The sequence below is a fragment of the Eptesicus fuscus genome, chromosome 6, assembly GCF_027574615.1.
Source record: "Eptesicus fuscus isolate TK198812 chromosome 6, DD_ASM_mEF_20220401, whole genome shotgun sequence".
NCBI lineage: Eukaryota > Metazoa > Chordata > Mammalia > Chiroptera > Vespertilionidae > Eptesicus > Eptesicus fuscus.
This window is the reverse complement of record NC_072478.1, coordinates 41,825,024-41,848,852: the sequence shown is the minus strand read 5'-3', so window position 1 is coordinate 41,848,852 and position 23,829 is coordinate 41,825,024. Positions and strand designations below refer to the sequence as shown.

Below are 23,829 nucleotides of genomic sequence, written 5' to 3'. Positions count from 1 at the left end.
CTCTGCAGGCACCACTCTCTCTGCATCCTCACTGGACACCAATCTGGAAGTTCTACAACCAAAAAACTCTTTTCAGGCTTTTATGAATGTACTAGAGGCCCAGGTGCACAAAATTTGTGCACTCAGGGGGGGGAGGGGTTCCCTCAGCCCAGCCTGCATCCTCTCACAGTCTGGGAGCCCTCGGGCGCTGTCTGACTGCCAGCTTAGGCCCACTCCCCACTTAGCACTGTTGTAGAGGCAGGAGAGGCTCCCACCACCGCCTGGCTTCTGGCTGAGTCTTGCTCCCTCTGTGAGAGTGCACTAACCACCAGGGGGCAGCTCCTGCACTGAGTGTCTGCCCCCTGGTGGTCAGTGTGCAACAAACAGACTGGTCTTTCTGCCTTTTGATTTGCATATTAGCCTTTTGTTATACAGGATCATTGCACAGATATGACTGATTAGATCACTGACCATTGGTAATGGTTTTAACCTCCAACATCTCTCCCCTCCCTGGAGGTCGGAGGTGGGGGTTGGGAGGACTGAAAGTTCCAACCCTCTAAACACAAGAGTGGCTCCACTGGAAACCAGCCCCCATCCTCAGGTGCATTCCAAAGTCATCATTAGTATAACAAAATAAATCTTTGTCATTTTCATCACTTAGGAAACTCCAGGGGCTTTAGAAACTTGTGTCAGAAACTGGGACAGAAAGGAAGACCAAATATGTTGTAACTTATTACAAGTGACAATATCACAATATAAAATGTTCCGAAAAGGCAAATTCTTAGGGACAGAAAGTAGATTAGTAGGTGTCAGGGGCTAAGAGAAGCAGTTAATTTGGAGTGGCTGGTAATGTGTACAGGATGTCATTTTGAGATAATGCAAATATTCTGTAATTAGGTGGTTGAATGACCCTGTGAATATACTAAAACCATTGAATTGGACACCTTAAAAAAGAGATTTTCATAGTATCTGAACTGTATCTCAAAAAATTTTGAATCCAGCAGACTACAGAAAGCTAGAAAATGAAGTTGTCAGAATACAGTGAATTTTTAAGAATTATAAAATCTAGTGGTAGGTGTATGGTTGTACCCTGTGCAATTCCTTTAACTTTTCTTTATGTTTTCAAATATTCACACACAAAAATGTTTGGGAAAGAATTTGACACAACAATAAAAAGAGAATAATACCTTTTTTTAAGCCTGCATGCAGTAGTCATTGGGGCCATTGAAACAGACTGATTGGTGTTCACTAAACTTAGAAATTAGGAAGACGGCTTCATGCAAAGCAAACCTGATGCATAGAATACATCTGCATATGAGAGTTACACAGGAAACTAGAGACACTGCGTGTAGGCCATGTGGACCAAAGAACATCCAGTTTAAGAAAATGTCTTAACAAGAGTTTATTTGAGCCAAAATGACCACAATTGCTGGGAAGCAAAATCTCAAAGAACTGGGAAAACACTCTGGAGAATGGCCATTTGCAGCTTATTTTATACACTAGTGGCCCAGTGCACAAAGTTTGTGCACATTAAAAGGGGATTAATTAGAGGAAATAATTTAATATTGCTATTTGCCCTTTCTCTATAATAGAAGTGTCAGAAATGAAAGAAAATTAGTAAAATGTATATGAAAACCTTCCTCCTGTCAGAGTCTGGGGCGCACCATGGGACCCAGAGTCAAGTCCCTGCCCACCCACATGCGCCTCAAAATCATGTGAGACCCAGACCCGGCTGCCCGCCCCCCCATTGGGCTAGATCCAGACCTGGCCAGTCCCACCCTTGTCAAGCCCCACCAGGCAGGGGGCGTAGCCTCAGGTCCCCTGGCCTGGCACCAGGACAGGGGAGCATGGCCTGAGCTCCCCCGTCAAGCCCCACCAGGTGGGGGGACATGGCCTGAGATCTCCTGTCAAGCCCTGCTGGGTGGGAGGCATGGCCTGAAGTCCCCCTTCAAGCCCTGCCAGTCAGGGGGGTGCAGCCTCAGGTCCCCTAGCCCAGCACCAGGATGGGAAGCGCACCTTGAGGTCCCCTGTCAAGCCCTGCCAGGTAGGGGATGTGTCCTGAGGTCCTCTGTCAAGCCCCATGGGGCGGGGGAGGGTGTAGCCTCAGGTCCCTGCTGATTGCTGGTTAAGGCTCCTTATGGGACCTTGGCCTCAGCTGTGGGTGCAACCATCTTTGTGATGGAGTGATGGTCAATTTGCATATTCCCTCTTTATTATATAGGATTAGAATCAAAGAAGGAGATTTAGGAGGGATACATGAAATCCATTGGTGGTAGATTAGGGAGGCAGGAGAAAGCAAAGCAAAGTAATCACTGGGGTTGGATAAAAACTAAAATGGAGAGACAAATACTTCTTTTACATGGTGGGTGTAGGATACTTAACAATGAACATTTACAGCACATGGGGGTGGTATTCTGGGAACAAGGTAACAATGAGGGGTTCTGTGGCCTCTTGCTCTGGTGAGGTGGGTGTGCCCCAAGCATTAGAAAAAGATTACTCTGACATTTCAAAGGTATGTTATTTTAGATGCAAAAACACAGTATACAGGTTCACTTAGATAAAGACAGACCTTTGTCAAAGAAGCTACAGGCCTAAGACATGACTACCCTCCATGCCCTACCTTTAGGTAGGAATTTTTATGTTCATACCATCCTATGTGGTTAATTTCAGTCTCTGAATTTATAAGGCCTGCCATACCTCCCCTGAGCTTGTCAAGTTTAGTATGTGGCCCCTTATTCATCCACAGCTACGAACTGATGCAGGTCCTTACTTCCATGGCACTAATTCATCTTTAAACTAGAGCACCATAAAATCCAACTGGCCTCCCCATCTTCTCCTATTCTCACCCCACCCGGTCCTCCCTCTCCTCGCTCCTTCTCTATGTAGTCTTTTCCTTATCTTGAGTATGTTTTATCACTACGAATATCACATATTTTTTATTATTTATATATGTGTCTTTCATTCCTTAAAAGACTGTGAGCACTTCAAGAGCTGCTGTCATTGCATATTAATCTGTATATTCCTTCCCTCCTTCATCCCCCCTTGCCAGATCTAGTCTTATTTCTGTCATTTTGTCAGTTCTAAAGAAAAATCGCATTTTAGAATATGCCTATCTAAGAGGAGCGTTAAACTTTATAAGAGCAATGAGTCCAAATTGATTTTACATTTATAATAGGTAAAATCATAAAATGTATGTACAAAAATAGCATTAATAAAATGACAACATCCATATCATGTTTGTTGATGTAAAAACTGTCAAGAGACAAGTGGAAAAAATAATTTATTGCAGATTCTTTTACACATTAACATGGAACATCTATACATATATCAATGTGTTGATATGAAATACTAAATTTAAAGACAAACATTTTTACACAAAAGTAGTTGCAGTACAATTTGTAAAGATAGATATTAATAAATTATGGAGACATTTAAGAACAGGCCAATTATTCCAATAGGAATGCATCCTATGTCGCAATTAAACTAAGTTATCTGAACATGGTGCCCTCGATATAATCACATCCTTCTAAACTAAGAAAAAGAAATTCATTTCTGAGAATAAAAGGCCAGGAATGGCTGATTGACCGAATGTCCCAGCTTTATTCTTGGAAGTGGTTAGAGTCCTGAACCTGTATCCCACGCTAATGTAATAGCTCGCTGGGGAAGAGTGCAGCTTTCTGTGACCACTGTGTGTACTTAATGAGGTTTAATACAAAACATACAATACAAACAATAGAATTTTACAGGAATTGTAATTGCCACATGATTTGAATGAGCAACCAAATATTTTAACAGCAGACATGTGTGTTCTATATTTCTGAAGGGAAATTGACACACTTCAAAATAGTCCCTATTTTCTTAGCATGATATACTAATCCTTACTTTGGGAATCTGAAAATAAATCATTTTTTTCTCCCTAAAACTTACAATCCACTCCTTTAGAAAATGATTCCTATAATGCTATACACCATCATGATATAAAGTTTGTTATATGTTATAGTCATTAAAATATACATATACTTATATATGAAGCATGAAACAGATTTGGTCAACCATGGTCTGTATACACAAGGCCAAATACTGTTCAGTTTCATTTAACTAAATTCAACAAATATGGATTGGGTGCTTACCATTTACAAATTACCATGTTGAGTAATACTTGTAGTAGATTTTAGACACGTGAAGCACATATCATCCACATCTAAAGCCGAACTTTAGATAATGTATTAAACCTTGAAAAGAATCCAAAGCAGAGCTCAAGTTGAGTAATGAGTAGTGAAAGACATACCTAAGAGAAAGGTTTGGGATCATTGAAAAAGACAAAACAAGAATTTGTATCCGTAGGTAACAACTGCTCCTAGGCTTGCCGTATGTTAGCGGATAACCGGAACCTAATCCCAGTCTTCCTCCCGCAGTCCAAGATTCAGTTGTCATCCTGGTTTGTTTCCTTGGAAAGTGGGAGACACGAGGGATTCATGTTCAGTGATGATAAAGCTGACAGTCCCCCTCAAAAGAATCGTTTTCTACAAGAGTGGGGGGCCTGCATTCCTGTCTACCGTTTTTCTAAGCATTCCCACCATAACTCTGGGTGAAAGAGGGCCACCCAACTACAAGGACCAATACTTGAGGTACAGTTAAACTTATCAGAAAACATCAGTAAGCATACCAACCCCAGAAGTAAATTATTTAAAGTAAAAACAGCTGAAAGAGGATAAAGATAAATATTTTAAAACTTGGCATTCCTTTCCTTTCAGGGCTTGTTATACTCTAAAAGCATTTTCAGGGGATGTATACACACAGGAAAAGAAATATAATCAAGTGGTCTCACCCCTTCTACAGAACCAATACATCAATAGGGGAACAGAGTGTCCAACTAGTTTCTGATGCCACACACTGTGAGTGGGAAAGGCTGGGCTTGACCTGCATGTGTGCAAGCTCACTGGCAGTCACGGGATTTCAGCTCTGGGGCCACGGTTCTGAGGTCCACTCCCGCACGTGGGTTCCGGCTGGAGGACAACCACAGGGCTAGCACGAACCTAAAGCTTCCCTACAAAATCATTCACATTCTGGAAAAGTGTAAATCACTCTTCTCTGTAGGTAAAACACCCAAGGGACCAAAATTGCCAAAGATTCCCCCCAAACACTCCACAGGGAGGTCCTTGGCCCTTAGAAGGATCTAAAACCTCATGGCTGCCCAGTAGGTGTTGCTCAGTGGTGAGCATCAACCTATGAACCAGGGGGTCACTGTTCGATTCCCCATCAGGGCAGATGCCCAGGTTGCAGTCTCCATCCCCAGTGGGGAGCATTCAGGAGGCAGCCGATCAATGATTCTCTCTCACCATTGATGTTTCTCTCTCTCTCTCCCGCTCCCTTTCTCTCTGCGTTGAGGAAAAAAGGCCAGGGGATTCCCCTCACAGCCCACTCATCTCAGTTGTGTTTGAGCCAGTTGACAGAGGAAGAACAAAAAAAACAGGTCTTCTCCATCCAGTGATTTTGGTTTTAATTTCAAAAGCCAGCAACCATCAAGTATCCCTTAAGAAGTATAGGGTGTCCCCAAAAATGTATACACAGATTTTGAATAATTATAAAGACAGTGTTTATTAAAATACATTTCATTTTCAAAATTGAGCTGTCAGCTGTTAAAGTGTGTATACATTTTTGGAGGACATCCTGTATTTATTTTCTAACTGGCTCACTGGCTGCTTTACTTAAAAGTTCAATTCTGGAAACAAGAATTCTTTTCAAATGAAATATGTTTTCAGTGATTAAGATTTACCTTCACATTTTTATAAACTGTCTTGGAAAAAAAATAATTAGCCTCTGATTAGTCATACCTCTGTCCCTGTATTTTTTCTGGATAGAAACCAAACTTGCATTGGTTCTTTCTTGCCCTTCATGGACACTGGGCCTCTGTGCTCCAAGAGGAACTGTGGGTCTGAATTTTCTGGTGTCATAAGACATCTGAAAGACAGCGGACAGAGAGTAGGGAGAGAATTTAGGGAATATAGTTGCATGGAGAGAGGAAGTGGCATGTACCAAAGTTATAGAGACAGCAAGGACCACACACTAAAATTGTGCTTAAAGGTAGTTCAAAATTTTAGGAGCAATGATCATGTCTGGAATTTCTGAGATGATATGAAAACATTTAAAGTGAGAATAATGACGCAATCTTCTCAAATACAAATTAAACAGTCCTAAGAGTGAAGGTGATAACTGCTTAAAGGTAAAATAATTCACTCAGAAAGTGAAACCCACGTGCAAACAGACATTTTCCTTTCAAATCAGTAAATACCCAGACGCGTTCTCTTACCTGTACGTATATTCAGACACGTTGATTTTTCCTTTTTCTCCAGTGGTTTCTGTTCTGCTGGTGAGGTTGACAGTATTTCCAAAGAGACAGTAGCGAGGCATCCTCTGGCCTATGACCCCTGTGACTACCTCTCCAGTGTGTATCCCTATTGTTATCTGTGGAAACCAAAGCTTTGCTTCAGTAACTTTAACCACTAACTCACTAACAGTTATTTATTTTTTATTACAGAATAATGTAGAGTCACTGTACAAAAATCGTAAGAATTCCCTACAAAAACTCCAAATGTATTACAGACAAAAATAAAAACCCTCACAAAATCCGTCTTCCAAGAGAAACATTCCCTTTCTAAAGACTTAAGATTTCAAAGATGTGACTCTGGCAACTTATGAGACACAAGAAAGAGATTTTAAGAAAAACAAAAGAAAAAGAAAAAAACAACAGAAGGGACAGGAGGTTTTATCTCATTCTCATAACTGTCAGTACACGGGGTAGACTAAGTAATTTCAGATAAGTGGAGAGATTTGCCATCTCTATGAAAAAAATGTAATACCACTCACTGTCATATACTTAAACCACTCACTGTCATATACTTAAACCACTCACTGTCATATACTTATTTAAAATATTTCAGTCTTTGCTGTGAAGATAGCCATCCTTGTACATAATTTGTGATGGGTCAAGAATATGAATCGGCCCTTTCTGGTTTGGCTCAGTGGATAGAGCGTCGGCCTGCAGACTGAAAGGTCCCAGGTTCGATTCCAGTCAAGGGCATATACCTTGGTTGCGGGCACATTCCCAGTAGGAGGTGTGCAGGAGGCAGCTGATAGATGTTTCTCTCTCCATCGATGTTTCTAACTCTCTATCTCTCTCCCTTCCTCTCTGCAAAAAATCAATAAAATATATACATTTTTAAAGAAAGAATATGAATCGGTTGTCTACAGAGGTCCACTACCACTAGTGTGGTATCTATTTTATTTACTAACCTGAACAGATTCACCATCTACTTGAACCTGGCCAGCAATTTCCATCATGTCCAAGGCCAGGTGGCAAATGGACCGTGCATGGTGGATGCACGGCTCTGGTAAACCACTCACTGTCATATACTTATCGCCAACAGTCTCCACCTAACGTAGCACAGGCAGATGTTTATCGGTTAGCATAAATATGACTGTTTCACTTGCTATTCCTATGCAAAACATTACTTGTCCAAGGCTACCCGTAACTCTAAACTCTCCTCCCTCTTAGTTCTGTAAAAACTTGAACAACAACAACCTGAAACTTTGTCATTATTTGAAATTTACACACATGGCACTTGAGGTCTTCGATGACGGGCAGGAGTAGCCACAGCATTATTTTTCCTCTTGTAAGTCCTGGTGTTGCACCTCAGATAACCTTATAATTCAGTAAAACAACGTATTGCCTTATTTCCCCTCCCCCGCAAACACACCCAAGCAGTGAGAGTTTAATGGCACAAGAGCCACTGCCTGAAGTTCAATGATTTATCACGGTCCTTAACCACTTATTTGTATGATTTGCTCACCAACTGTTACACTGAAGCTCAGAAAACGACTATAAAATAAATAGTTCTCGTGGCACTTATATTACTCCAGATGCCCGTGGATGGTGTAGTTAACATTCTTTCCTTTACGAAGCAATATTCCACTGACTTCATTTTTCCAATATTATCATTGCTTCTCATTGAAACCAAGGGCAGAAATGCCGCATGAATGCTTATCTTCAGGTTGATGCTGTCTAAACTTGCAGCACACGCCTCACGCTCCAGGACTTCTTTACCGTACAAAGCATTTACTAGTATACATTTCAGCAACAATGTCTCGTACAGGGCACGAAAACGAATGCTATGTTTATATCGCGTGTGCTCCAATTTGTTCATGTGAGTGCCAGAAAGCTGCTGAACATTACGTTTTAACTAGGGAATCATCTGCTCCATGCATTTTGGTTACAAGAAAGAGAATGCTTTATAGCAAGCATGTCAAACTCGTGGCCCATGGGCCACAGGCCTCCTTTATTTGGCCTGTGTTAGCCTTTGAGTTTGCCACGCTTGCTTTATAGCAAGAGGTGATTATTTAAGATAATGGTAAGTATGGGACACATGGAGGCTTCCTATCTACGGAGGCTATAGTCAGAGAACTGAAGGGAGTGCCCCTAGCGGGCAGGGTCTGACAGCACTGCATCACCATAAGGTCAGGACTTGCCTTATACACAAACGGATTTTTCCGGGAATCAGTCAGTGTGTCAAATCTGGTGTAGAGGTCGTTGAGGAGGTTGACAATCTTCATGGCCCCTTCCCCGGAGGCATGCTTGCTACAGAACGCGTTGAAGCCCACGATGCCACTGAAGAGGATGGTCACGTTGTCATATCTCTTAGCAGGCACAGGACGCTTGTGTCTCAGCTCATTGGCAACAGATTGAGGAAGGACGGAGTACAGCAACCTGTTCAGTGGGATTGGGAAAAAAGCCGTGGTGAGGAATGCTGGGACTAGGTGTAGTGCTTCTATTGACCATTTCATAGAACATTGATATCATTTGCTCTGTAAAGGCCTGGATTCTTATAGGGAAACCTCTACAACCAGCATCAAATGGTAGCTGTTTTGATGTCAAAACAAGACATGCAGACAGTATCAATCATTTGTTTGATTTTTAAGTACATACAATTCCCCAAGGCCAAACCAATTCAAAACAAATCAAAATAAGCCAAGCAAACACTAGACCTGGCAAAGAAAAGTCAGTTTTCATTTCCAGTCCTGAGTTCTGACTCTGCTGTTCGGACGGTCACCGTGTGGAAGTTGGCACGGCCAGCCCTGAAATCACGGTCTGACCAGCACAACACCAGAAGCAGCTTCTCTCTGGAATGAGAAACTGATTTCCGTTGTTGTCGAGCCATATTGAGAGGAGCAGATTTCTCTCCCATCGCCTTCATCCCTCACTCTTCTGTGGGAGAAACTGGCAATACAGGTGAGCCTTGGTCTAGACAAGAAAATATGTTGTTTCTCTAGTCAGTACTGAGACTGCGACAATGGCCTCAGGGACCCTGCTGAGGGGAAAGTGTGGGAAACACAACAGAAGGGTGATCTCTGATGAATTCACAGGGAAAGAAACAGAAACCAGGGAGTCTAAGGGCTCTGGCATGAGGGCTCGGAGGGAAAAAGGAAGCCTCTTTGCTTTTCCTTCTCTGTAGTCAGAGGGCATCATGTGCTACATTGAGTGTACAGCATGGAGCTGAGCTCACATTATTTTTCCTAGCTTACGTGGCATTTCCCCAGTCTTTCATTTTTAACTTTCAAACAGAGAAAATTTCATAAACTATTTTAAAGCTATATTTGAATATTAAATGTGAATAGAACTACTTGGCTTTAAAGAAAAGAAATAGCAAAGGGTTTATAATTAAATCACCTTGAGAAACAAATGTCTATAAAAAATAAAAACACTAAACCTGGGTGGTTTTCTAATATAACAGCCAGAGCAGAATACTAACTTGACTTTGAAGCTTTGTCCTAAGGCTTGTCTTACGTGCTCCACAAGATTTGATGTTTTTCATGGATAAAGTTGTACCACAGACCAATAAAACATACAGTTTGAGTTGTTTTTCAAGCAGTGGAAGGAATGTGAACTGTCTGTCTCATGTATTTTCTGAATTTTTCAAAATACCTGAATAGATTAAGGGGTTCAGTTTAGGACTGTGAGGATATTAAGTGGTCTCAAAACAATAAACCCAGCTTTCACCTGCATTATACAAGGGCCATGACAATGAATTAAGAAGCTGTGGAAAAATACAAGCATTAAATGGCATTCTCTGTTTCATCCATGCTATGAATAAATATAGCTAACTGAGGTTTTTATGTGTGGGCACAGCATCCATCCATGGGCAACTACACATTTATCAATGCAAGAAAAAGCATAGAAAGTGATGCTGTTACCAAGATTCTAAGTGCTCAGATAGAGGGAAACAGCTCTTATAGGAGTAAGACAGAGGAGTTCAATTCTCCAAGATATCTTCCTGTTATATAAACATTCAAAATGAACATACAAGGCCCTGGGTAAAGTATCTTATGAACATCAGTGACTTAGTGCCTTCCATTAGTATATGCGAGCAAGGCCAAGTAGTATGCCTGATGTGTATTTAAATGAATTACTGAAAACAAACTACTGCTTTAATGCTACTTGCCCAAAATTTCTTAATTTCATCTACCATTCATAGAAAAATAATTATAGCTTTATACTTGCATTTTTTTTTTGGATAATGTTTGCCTTTACAGATATAATTATTGTCATTACAGAGGACATTACAATCTGTCAGATTCATATCAGCCGAGCTCTGAAATAATTCAGTCCAAGAAAAGAAATATTTTAAAATATAATGGCCAACTCTGAAGTTCCGTGTGCCGTGTAACCCTCAGAACTTGGCCAGCCCTTGGCACACAGAGGATACTGAAAACATATTTCTTATATAAAGGAAAGAATGAATGATAGTTGGATTTTAAACATCTGAATTATTGTCATGATTTTCAGAGAGATGTATTGGCATTTATTCTTTCAGCTTGAATTGTAAAAATAGAAGACATATTCCCACCACCGTTGAGACTGATTTATTTCTGTATGCATAATTTCATTTTAAGTGATGTGGGAGAGTTTATCTACTGCTCTGGAGCTATAAGGGCTCTCCTGCCTTATTAGTCTGACTATTAATCTTCACTGTAATAGAGTCACAGTATACCTAGCAGTCGTGCAAGGTTAGAGGCTTACGTGTCTGTCTTTTTCTTTTCATCTTCCAGTGCTCTTAACGTGAGCTGCAGTCTGTCTGTCAGAATTTCCAGCTCCTGGGTCAGTTTGTATTCCTCTCTGAATTGTTCTCCCAAAAGAACGAGGTCCCGTGTGGCATCGTGCAGAGGGATGTCACTGAGATACAGGCCTCTCCTCGTCAAATCGTCCAGATTCATCACACTGTTAGACAGAGAAATGAGGCGCAATCATTCCAACTCACCCACATGACAATACCAATGTTGATTGCTGTCAGGGAGTATACTCCTGCCATCTCCTAACATTCTGAAGCTTCTCAGGTTGAAGAGAAAAAAAAAACTGGAGACTTATACAAAGAATCGTTATTCATTCTTCTAGAGATTTCACAATCTACCACAGAGCAGTGAGTTTAAAATGCGTTTTTTCCCAAATTGCAGTTTTAATGCTATTAGCCTAAGTTGAAAGATAATGTAGACATTTGCCCTCTGCAACCTGCTCAAGTATTTAACACAAGGCTGTGATTTATTATCACATTTTCCCTCATTATCAAGAGATGAACAAAATTTGAACCTTGCTCTCTTTAACAGGGATATGTGTGCTTCTTCTGAGAAACTGTTCGTTTCTTCCTATGGGCTCTGCAACTCCTGTGACCGGCTGCTTTTCCCTTTCAGACATGATGATTAAAAGTTTACAACCAGACTTATGACCCATCTTCTACAGGTACTTTATGTATTTACTAGAGGCCCGGTGCACGAAATTCGTGCAAGGGGCTTGGCCCTCACCACCGTGGCTTCATCTGGAAGAACGTCGAGTCTAATTAACATATTACACTTTTATTATTATAGATGGCTTTCTGACATGTATTTTTATATGCTACTCTTACTTCTGATTCTAATTTCTTATACTGCTCTTATTTTCTTTGACTAATTTCTCTCATTTATTCGAATCAGTATTTAAATTGCTGAATTTTATGCATCTTTGCAACTTAAGTCACTTTTAGAAACAACATAATATTTATTGATTCAGTGAAGATCTGATAAATGAGAAGTAGCTTTTTAAAAATTTTTTCTTAAACAATTTTAATTTCTGGTTAAAATATCTTAGGGTTACATTATTGGTATGAATTCTTTAAATGGAAAGTAATTACTTTTGGAAATTCACAATAATAATTTCTCTAAGATGACATGATTGAGATTTTACTGAAGAATTAAGGATTGCTAAAATGTCCCCCTAGAATACATTTTCAGCAGAAATGTCCATATTTAAAAGCAAAAATTAGCATGCCAACACAGAGATATAAAATGATCAAAAAGTTCACTAATGAAGCACATGGTCTCTTTAGATTTTGTTAAAATGGATATGTAAGTGAAACTCACTTGCAGAAATAGACCTCTTTGGAAAGAGGCCAGATAATCTGATAACTGGTATAGGCCTGCCCATAAGCAGAGAAGAAAAAAAAAGATTTTAAACTTAAAATAAAAATGAATGGTTATGGCCCTAGCTGGTTTGGCTCAGTGGATAGAGTGTCAGCTTGTAGACTGAAAGGTCCCAGGTTCGATTCTGGTCAAGGGCACATACCCAGGTTGCGGGCTCGATCCCAGTAAGGGGGTGTGCAGGGGCAGCTGATCAATGATTCTCTCATCATTGATGTTTCTATCTCTCTCTCCCGCTCCTTTCTCCTCTGAAATCAATAAAAAATATATTTAAAAAATGAATGGTTATGAATGTTCAGACTGAATTAAAAACAATCAAATTATGTCTCATTTATTTTAAATATATTTATTATTTTGACAAACTATCAACATTTTTTTCTAAATTTCAACTAATTCTTTTGAAATTCTTTTAGAAGTAAAACTGCTCTTAGTTGATCTCTTTCTTAAAGTTCAAGGTGAGTATGTCTTTCTTCACACAGGGACTGGTACCACATAACAATCTGTATGTGTGTCACTATGCAACCAATTTCTGCAGATGGCACTTAAGAAATAGACTCCAAATTGTCTGCTTCTGTTTCCATAGAAACCTTTATCACCATGAATAGAAACTATTCCTATTGAGAAGCTCTCAGACTACGAAAGCTCTACTTAGAAAGAGGCTGAAGGAAAAAACGATATTGATAGCAGATACATATATAATTAGAACAATGAAAGTTGTTAATAAAAAGATAAAGTTTATGTTCCCTAGTTTTGTCTTTTTTAAAATCTGTTTTTATTGATAATTTTAGGGAGAGGAAGGAAAAGGGATAGAGGAATAGAAACATGGATGAGAAACATCAATTGGTTGCCTCCCGTATGCCCCCTAGTGGGGATCAAACTCACAACCTGAGCATGTGCCCTGACCAGGAATGAACCCAGTGACCTCTTGGTTCATGGGTCGACGCTCAACCACTGAGACACACAGCCAGGAAAGTCTTTTTTATTTTCATGGTATGTATTCTTGGGGGGGGGGGAAGGGGGCGGGAATCATCATTAGTCTTACATAGCCTTCAATACTATATTAATATATTAAAATAAATTGTTACAAAATTCATTAGAATTTTCAGAAATTTTGACAGTATCTTTAAATTTAAAAAATGATCATGGTAGACTTTAAATAAAAGTTTTAACCAACAACCCACCAAAACATGCTTCCTTGAATGTATTACTAACTATGTGCATATACTTGGGGTATGGAAAGCTATAAATACAGGAATATAACCTAACGAAAAGTTCCATATTCTTTTTCTGTTATTCTAAAGCAAGTTTTGATTTGTCTTTGTATTCTGAATTCCCGTGCATCTTTTAGTAAAATGCTTTATCAAAATAGGAAAACACCAACCCACAGGTTTACTTCCCTGTGATGTTCATTAAAAATAATATAAATTTCAACTTAATAATATAGTAGTTTCAATAGTTTATCTCAATTAAAGTAATTAAATATTTTAAATATAAAATAGTTCAAATCCAGAAACAATTTAAAAGGCATTTTTGGAACCAAATATACCCACTATTTATGCCATAATATTAGATGCTTTTGGAATTACTTTTCTGCTTGATGCCCCTTTGGAAGGCACAAAGCTATAGAATTAGCTAACTGCAGAATAGCTGTAGGATGATCTAATGGCAGAAACACTCAGCAAATTGTTTAAGACATGGCAAATAAAATAGAATACATGATTTCATCTGAGTTTATTACGAATGTTAAATGACATTATCTTTGTTATTGAGAGGTACACTATAAAATCGACTTACACTTCAGAATATGCAGACATGATTGAATAAAATGCTACTGAAATCCTTTGTTAGCTAAAGATGGGTTCTTACCAGTATATGCATTATAATTAATCTAAAAAGCATTACCTTGGTGAACACAGAAAAAGTATGCTGTCTGCTTCAGGTAAGTAGATCATTTGACCCTTGAGACGTAAGCAGCTGATCTCAGTCCCAGTCAGTTCATCTTCACATTCTAATTTCTCTACATCCAACAATCCTTCCTTGAAAAGGCAAGACATAACCGTTAACTAGTGCCTTTCTCCCTACCTAACAATTCAGCAAAAGGAAGGACACATAAACCTCATTTCCCACCAAACCCTAAGGGAGAATAAGTGCACCAATTAGAACAAGGGAGTGATTTCACCAGAGTTCTGCCAGGGCATAAGCATAGTGGTTCCCTTACAAACACTGCAAAAAACTGAATTAATTCACTCTGAGCACAGAAAGCCAGTAGGTATACTATTGTTCACATATTTATTTAAAGCTCCCATGATTATTTCTGATTTTCCAGTATGGCTACAACATAATACCCTGTCTTAAAAAAAAAAAAAAAAAAAAAACCACAAAAAACAAAAAACCTCTCACCCCTGCATTCACAGAGCAACTGGGAATAGTTCCAAATACATAAAGTATGTGTACACAGGACCTTTGGGAAGGCTGTAAGAAGGATGAAGTGTGTACTTCAGGACACCTTTGCTCTATCAATCCCAAAGTATCAACTGAATTAATATTTTATCACTCCTATTTCCATCACAAAAATGGAGCCAAGAATAACAGGCACTTTAAGGAAGTGGGTAAAGTTTTTTAAAAAGTCTTTATCAGTTCTTCTGACTTCTAAAATAGGACTTCGTAGCTATACTGGGACTAAAAGATGTTGGTTTAATATGTAAAGCGGGGTTGTCCCACCGAGGCATTCTCAACACTTACTTTTGTTAATTCTGACCAGGTGACAGAGTCCCATTGCTCCTTGGGAAAATAAAAAATCAACAGTGTCGCCTTTGAAATAGGACTCCTTTTGAGGTTTGCTTCTGATCTCACTATACCTCCTCCATCTTCTAGAATGGCATAGTAGCTACTTCCTCACCCTCACCCCCCCAAAACACTTCTAGTACGTAACACACCTTACTTACTCACATTTAATATAACAATATCTTGCTTACCTTGCTTCTCAATACAAAAACCGTATTGATGTGTGAAAGGATCCCATGGAAACTAATGTCAATATGAGGACGGACCAGAGAGAAGACAGATAAAAGGCTGCAAGTGCCAGGCTGGAGCTAAAATGTAGATAAAAAGAAAAAGGACACTTATTTAAAACAATGTTTATTTTATATTATTAGATTAATCAGCTCAATTACATATAAGCACAGAAATATATTATTTTGTAGGAAAGTTACCCCAACTATGGACTCATATCTTGACCTATGCAACTCAGTGATTAAATGGACATCAAATAGTTTTATGAACATAAAACCTAATATGGATTCAGATGACTAATATTCAAATATAAGCTCAAAGAAATGAGAAGTATTTTCAACAGAGAATGGAAATTTCTCTTTGAAAATGTAGCATGACCTATTAAATGCCAATGGCTTAAAATGAAATTTAAATATAAAGACCACCATCAAACACAGCTTATCAAGAAATGGTTCATAATAATAATAGGAAACAGTTATAGATTGCTTCTAAAGGACAAGGGCAGAGACAGGCCAAGTAACACCTCAGCTCATAATGAGGGAGAGCCAGAGCCAGTGTAAGACCCAGTAAGGCTTTTGGATTTATAGGTTTATGCCTGATCCCATTTGGGCTAATCCTGGACTATCAAGGCTCTTTAATTACAAGTAAAAAATATTTCTGGATATGTGTCATGTATAACTCCAAAAGTTGGTAGAGTAGAAAGGAAGGATGTTACAAATGGGCCAATCAAACGCAGATTCTCATCATCTCCTCAACTGTTGTCCTTTGACGCTTTTTCTACCAAGTCCCATGATAAGCTCTGCCGTTTTAGTGTTTTTTAAATTCTCTTATTTTCCCTAAAAATGTCAAAGGTTGATTTTGAAAACTATTCGGATAGTAGACATCCAATGAATATTTATTCAATGAATAAATAAGTGAAAGTTGATTATTACTAGAAAGTTATCCGTTATCTCATTTTTAAAAAGTATAGCATTCCCACTTGCCTTGTCTTTATTTTTTTAATCCTCATGTAAGGATATTTTTTCCTCTGATTTTTAGAAAGAGTGGAAGGAATAGAGGAAAGGAGAGAGAGAGAGAAACATTCATGTGAGAGATACATCACTTGGTTGTCTCCCGCACATGCCCTGACTGGGGTGGGGATGAACTTGCAACTGAGGTACATGCCCTTGACCAGAAATTGAACCCAAGACCTTTCACCCTTCAGTCCATGGCTGACGCTCTAACCACTGAGCAAAACCAACCAGGGCAGCACTTGCCCTGCTTTTAACAGAAAAAGAAAAGAAAAAACCTGTTGTAGGAAAGGTAGCATTATGTTTAAATGTACTATGCTCACATTTAAACAATGTATGTAATATACAATGGGCTGCACATCACCTAATACACAGTTGAAAGGTACAAAAATGAATGTTCACATGTAACAATAGCACCTTTATGGCCTTTTGTCTCAGTCCCCAAGGAAGTGGGATGTCGTTTACCTGGGGAAGCACTCTGTATATGGCATTGCCACACTGAGTGACCACTAGGTCCCGGTCAAATATTATGTGGAAAGGAAAGGCTTTGCAGAAGGTATAGGGGCTGATGCGTGAGTCCTGAGTACCATTTTCTTCAAATCTGTCAAGATCTTCATAAAAATCCTCTTCTTTAGACTCTTTTTCTTCAATTAAAAATTGAGTATGATCACATTCTTCATTTCGTTGCTGAATAACCTGGATGTCAAGGGGGAAAATGGTCTTAATTGTCTGCATTTCAATTTACTTAAAAAGGCCTAAGTACCTAAGAAACTGGTTTTGAGAATTGCATTTAGAGGGTTAATTTTAAAAATGTAATGTGTGCAAATGCTACACATGCCTAAAATAGAAAACACTGTCTGGACATCTATTTATGAAATTCGAAGACTGAATAATTATTCACAGCAAAATTGCGAATCTGTTACCAGTCCCCTCTCAGCCTGTACAGACTCTGGTAGAATTGGAGGAAAAGCAATCTCTTATCCTGGTGTGCTTAGCCTCTCAGCCTGGCACAGTCCTATAATGAATGACCTACAAACTATACACGTAGTATTATTTAACATGTTAAAAATAATATTTGCAGACAAAAATAAAATAATAGAAGCACGTATTTAAAAATACATGCAATGCCATTTTTTTACCCATCAATTGGCAAGTATATAAAATTACAATTCCAAGTTGGTTAAGATACATTAAAAAATAAGGCTGAAATAGGGTATTCCTCTCCCCACTTTTCTCGAATTTGGGGCCACTGAAAAATGGCTCTTTGGGCTGAATATGCTGAGCACACAAAAAGCAGCTCACTGGGAGAGACTGTCTGGATTAAATATAGAAAAATGATGGTTCTCTTTATTGCATAACGAGAGGCCGGATGCATGAAATTCGTGCAAGGGGCTCGGCCCTGGCAGGCCGGCTGCCTCGTGGCCCTGAGGCCCCATCCACTGGTTGTTCAGAAGGTCATCCAGAAGGTCATTCCACCGTCCAGTCTAATTAGCATATTTACTCTTTATTATATAGGGTTGTATTCATATCTTGAAATTCTCACCTAAAACTAACAATCTGTATTATCAATAGCAACACCTTTTTAAAGTATGAAAGCTGGTTTCTTTCAACAAGTAATCTAATTTTTTTTAAAAGCAAAACTTTTAGTTCACAAAATAAGATATTCCAATGACATTTCAGGGATAGACAAAAAAAAAAAACTACAAGGAAACAATGCACAGTAATATAATATCTAATTTTATATTATCATAGAATTTGACTGTCCGTGTTATGGAGGATATATTTTTTTTGTATTCTGAAGAACACAGCTTAGCCAGTCACATATCTTCCTGCTTCTCAGCTACTGTGTGCTCACAGAGAATGCAAACTAAATTAAGCAATTTATAAAAAGAAAAATCTGCTGAGACAAAGCGGAAAAAAAATAGCCTGTATTCCTATATATCCTTGCATTCCAAGGCCAAGCATAGACTTCTGGTGATGCCGGTGCTATGGTTTATATATGCCTCTGGTGAGGTCCACTAGCTGCAAGAATTAAAGGTAAATTCACTGAGCATCACGTTTAATATTCTGCCATCTCTCTTTAGAGGTGTCGCCATTGCTGATCATTACCTTCATGTCGATTTCAGTGCCATGTATTTGTTGAGCTACCGTTTTAATGATTCCGATGACAATATCCTGAAGTCCTTCTCTCTCTGAGTAGTAGTGCAGAATGAGTCCTTTGCCCTTATCTGCATCAGTGCACCTAAAGGAAGGTGCACGCATGCCTGGGTAGATAGTAGCAAGGTGGTCATGCAGAGCATCGAGGTTCTGCAATGAAGAGGAAATGCTGATGAATAAATAATGCTCCCACAACGGCAGCTGACTCCTGGAAAGCAAGATAAAGACAGAAGGCTCAATCTGAGCTGAGTGAGTAAACATTCACACAGCACGCCCCTCCCTTGCTGCACTGAGACATCTGTAAGGCAAGAACCACAGAGAACTTGAAACTCAAGTAGAGTAATTAAAACAAACATCCGTGGCTATTAATAGTTAATGCATTTTAAGAAAAGATAAATAAACAAGCGGGGTATAACAAGAATGCCTGAAGCAGAAAAAAGAAACACAGTTAGGGCTAAAGCAAAGATGTACGTATTTATAGGTTTGGGGCAGCTATCTATGCATGACACTATCATTTCATGGTAACATAGCAGCTTACCCAATTTTTCTAAGACTTGATTTTTTCTGATAAAATGGAGATAACTAAAATGATGTATATAAAACACAAACACATCCCAGGTGGAGTAAGCAAAATAATAGTGTCCCCACCCCAAATTTCCATGCCCTAATAATTCCTTTGAATATGTTACCTCTCCTGGCAAAAGAGATTTTGCAGATGGGATTAAGGTTATGGATCTTGAATTAGGAAGAAGGTCCTGCATGATCCTGGTGGACCCAGCTAATCATATGAGTGACTGAGACCTTAAAAGCCAGGACCCTTCCCTGGTTACAGAGAAGTGTAATGACAGAAGGTCAAAGAGATGGTGGCCTGAGAATGATACTTCATTCCAGGTTCTGACATGTAGGAGATTTATGTGCAAGTGTGGAGAGAGGCCTCCAAGACCTCAGCAAAAACATCAGTTCATCCCCATTGCCTGTAGGGGCTGCTATTGTCATGTAAAATATGACAGACACTAAGTATTAGAAGTTAATATGTAAACTACAAGCCTCTTGAGTCCCAAAACTATTTTACTTGGTTAAGTAGTACGAAGGGTTGTTCCTATGACAAGTTCTTCTCAGGGTAATTCTTTTCTGAGAAGGAAAGACCTGAACACATAACCCTCCCAGATCCTATCTGCTGATGTTGCAAAAAGGTTATGAGAGCCCTGGCTAGTTTGGCTCAGTGGATAGAGCGTTGGCCTGCAGACCAAAGGGTCCCGGGTTCGATTCCAGTCAAGGACACTACCTTGGTTGCAGGCTCCTCCCCGGCCTGGGTCTTGGTTGGGGCGAATGTACGAGGTAACCAATCAATGTGTTTCTCTCAAATCAATGTTTCTCTCTGTCTTTCCCTCTCTCTTCAACTCTCCCTACAAATCAATGGAAAAATATCCTCAAGGGAGGATTAACAACAACAACAACAAAACTTTATGGGAGAAAATCTGGTGAGGGAAAAGAATGACCAAGTTTTTTACTTATCTCCATTTCCCACAAAGTCAAAATTGAGCTTGCTGCTGCATTTAGGTAATTACTTAATGTCTTCATGCTCAGCTACTGTGTAGTGGCTCATTTTAAAGGAAAAAAAAAAAGATAAGTCAACCAATAATTTGAAAAATGTATTTTAATAATATTTTTTTTAATTTTCCCTCTTTAAAGTATTTATATCATAAGTCAATATGCCTATATCATTTTCATACTCATCCATTTTCATCTTGTTCATATCATATTAGCACATTTCTACATGCAGCTATGTCATGAGTCACAAAGAGACAGACACTTTAGTCCTGGCCGGGTCACTCAGTTGGTTAGAGCATCATCCTGAGAAGCCAAGGTTGTGGGTTTGACCTCCTGTCAGGGCATATACAAGAAGCAACCAACAAATGCATCAATGAATGGAACAATAATTCAGTCTCTCTCTCTCTCTCTCTCTCTCTCTCTCTCTCTCTCTCTCTCTCTCAAAAACCAATTTTTACAAAATTTAAATTAAAAAAAAAAGGATAGGGAGAAACCAAGATGGCGGCATAGGTAAACACCTATACTGCTGCCTCGCACAACATTTCAAAACTGCAACTGGAAGACAAAGCAGACATCGTTCAGAACCACGGGAAAGCTGGCTGAGTGGAAATTCTACAACTAGAAGGAAAGAGAAAAGGACACTGAGATTCAGAGGAGCTGTGGAGGACAGAGGTGCGGAGACCCGCAAGCGCGGAAAGGGCGGGTGGCTGAATATGCGGCTGGCTTACTCGAACAGGAGGGAGACAAAGGTTCCCCTCTGCACTGAACTCCAGTTCCAGGTGATATTCGGGGAACCCAGACTCATATGGGGTGAAACTGGACTGTCAGGAAAAAGCACACTGAGACTCAGGGGAGCTCCAGAAGGCAGAGGTGCGGAGGTGCGGCGCTTGGAGAGGGCGGGCAGCAAGCGCGCAGCTAGCTTTCTCATTCGGGAGGGAAACAAAACCTCCCAACTTAACTGAACTCCAGTTCTGGGTGAGACTTTGGGTACCCAGACTCATTCAGGGAGAAACTGGACTGTCTGGCAGCGGGCAAAACTCGAGGGCAGCCTTCCCTCAGAGGTGTGTGCAGCCATTGCCGCGGAACACTGAGACACAGGGGCCTCTTAGGGCGGGGCTGACGGGAAACCAAGGCTGTCTGCTCCACCCTGAGACTCAGCCCCATCCAAGCTGAGCACAGCAGCTCTCCCAGCATAGACACAGCTGACCCTCACAGCCAATTGGCCTGGAGGTCAATTCCCCCCATTGATACCAACAACAACCTAGGCTTAACTATAACAAGACTGCACACACAGCCCATAAAGGGGTGCACCAAGAGTGTCCACCTCAGGTAACTGGGGAGGCTGAGCCACTGGGCCCTATAGGACACCTAGCACACAAAACCACTCCATCAACTCAGGGAAGCAGCCAAAATGCGGAGACAAAGAAACAGATCACAAATGAAAGAAATGGAGGAAAGCAAATGACTGGATATAGAGTTCAAAACCATGGTTATAAGGTTTTTCAAGAATTTCCTAGAATAGGCCAATAAATTTAACGTACCCTCGAGGATATGAAAAAGGATAAACTGGAAATTAAGCATACACTGACTGAAATAAAAAAAAATATTATACAGAGACCTAAAAGCAGACTAGAGGATCGCAAGAATCAAGTCAAAGATTTGGAATACAAAGAAGCAAAAAATGCTCCTCCGGAAAAGCAAAAAGAAAAAAGAATCCAAAAATATGAAGATAGTGTAAGTAGCCTCTGGGACACCTTCAAGCATACCAACATCAGAATTATGGGGGTCCCAGAAGAAGAGAGAGAGCAAGATACTGAAAACCTATTTGAAGAAATAGTGACCGAAAACTTCCCCCACCTGGTGAAAGAAATAGACTTACAAGTCCAGGAAGCGCAGAGAACCCCAAACAAAAGGAATCCAAAGAGGACCACACCAAGACACATCATAATTACAATGCCAAGAGCAAAAGACAAAGAGAGAATATTAAAAGAAGCAAGAGAAAAACAGTTACCTACAAGGGAGCACCCATACGATTGTCAGCTGATTTCTCAACAGAAACTATGCAGGCCAGATGGGAATGGCAAGAAATATTCAAAGTGATGAATAGCAAGAAACTACAACCAAGATTACTCTACCCAGCAAAGCTATCATTCAGAATTGAAGGTCAGATAAAGAGCTTCACAGATAAGAAAAAGCTAAAGGAGTTCATCACCACCAAACCAGTATTATATGAAATGCTGAAAGGTATTCTTTAAGAAGAGGAAGAAGAAAAACATAAAGATAAAAATTATGAACAACAAATACATATCTATCAACAAGTGAATCTAAAAATCAAGTGAATAAAAAAATCTGATGAACAGTATTAACTGGTAAATATAATAGAATCAGGGGCATAGAAAGGGAGTGCACTGATAATTCTCAGATGAAAAGGGGAGTGGGGGTGCGGGAAGAGACTGGACAAAAATCATACACCTAGGGATGAGGACAGGGGAGGGGGGTAAAGGCAGAGGGTGAGGTGGGAACTGGGTGGAGGGGAGCTAAGGGGGGAAAAAAGAGGAAATATTGTAATAATTGAGCAATAAAGATTCATTTAAAAAAGTAAAAACAAAACAAACAAACAAAAAAGATAGGCATTTCAGCCTAAATGCTAACCATTTTTGTTTAAATAAAGGTATAAATGTTGCTAATAGCATGTTGCTTAATTTATTGCTTCAAAACAAGTGGGAAAGCAAAACATTTGAAATCAGAATGTTCATCTCTTAGTCTTTGCGGTAACCAACCCTCCGGAGATTTACTGTTTTATTGAATTTACTGTTAATTAAATGGACAAGTGAAGTGCTTTCCTGCAACATGGAAGCTTTAACACCACTTAATGCAATATTGATTTTCTTTAGATAGCATCTAACGTAAAAACACTCTTGGGGCTTCTTAAGTTACAGCTTTCCTTACTTGGTTTTACTCTTTCAAAATTGAAGCGATTGCCACACCCTGGCTAACATGAGAAATAAAATTTGTGATTAAAAATTAAATTACTTTCATTTGAGTACACTTACATTGCTAAAAATTTATCTTCGTCATAGTTAGACTAGAATCGTTTGCAGCCACATCAAAGGCCACAAAAAAGATTTTCAAAATAGCCTGGATAAAACCTTGACTACATTTTATAATACGATTTATACAAAGCTAATTGTTCATCCACATGGCTGTAGCAATGTATTCTGGAGAATAAAAGTTTCATATTAAAACTGGTATTGTGTGTGTTGTTTTTTTAAAAAAAAATATACCATGGAAGTAGGTAAAGAAAAAACTATACACATTACAAAGAAGTATATACATTATTGGGGGGGGGGGGGCAGATTGAGAAAAAAAAAAAAGAGAGATAACTCATGGACATGGACAACAGTGATGGCTGGGGTGGAGGAGGGTGGGTGGAAGTGGAAGAGGGCATAGAAGGATAAATGGTGATGGCAAAAATAAATTTTTTAAAAAGGAAGTATACACATTAAATGTAAGGGAAAAAAAAGTGAACACATATATTCCAGCACAAGTAGATTCCCAAGAATCAATAAGAAAACCTCAAATGTGCGTCCCCTTCATTCTTCTCAGCTTTATGAAATTA

General features: G+C 39.4%; 1 protein-coding gene across 1 annotated transcript in view; it reads right to left on the bottom strand.

Annotated features, from left to right (window-relative positions):
• Positions 1–3,251: 3,251 nt before the first annotated feature.
• The window catches only part of GUCY1B1 (guanylate cyclase 1 soluble subunit beta 1), a 43,280-nt gene continuing 22,702 nt past the window's right edge, over positions 3,252–23,829 (bottom strand). The window contains exons 5-14 of the mRNA XM_008144597.3: positions 18,612–18,809; positions 16,968–17,198; positions 15,456–15,572; positions 14,383–14,516; positions 11,054–11,251; positions 8,506–8,743; positions 7,273–7,413; positions 6,290–6,444; positions 5,814–5,940; positions 3,252–4,426 (exon numbers count right to left, since the gene is read on the bottom strand). Coding sequence (XP_008142819.1) covers positions 4,403–4,426; positions 5,814–5,940; positions 6,290–6,444; positions 7,273–7,413; positions 8,506–8,743; positions 11,054–11,251; positions 14,383–14,516; positions 15,456–15,572; positions 16,968–17,198; positions 18,612–18,809 — 1,563 coding nt within the window. The 3' untranslated portion in view covers positions 3,252–4,402. The remainder of the gene's footprint in view (positions 4,427–5,813; positions 5,941–6,289; positions 6,445–7,272; positions 7,414–8,505; positions 8,744–11,053; positions 11,252–14,382; positions 14,517–15,455; positions 15,573–16,967; positions 17,199–18,611; positions 18,810–23,829) is intronic.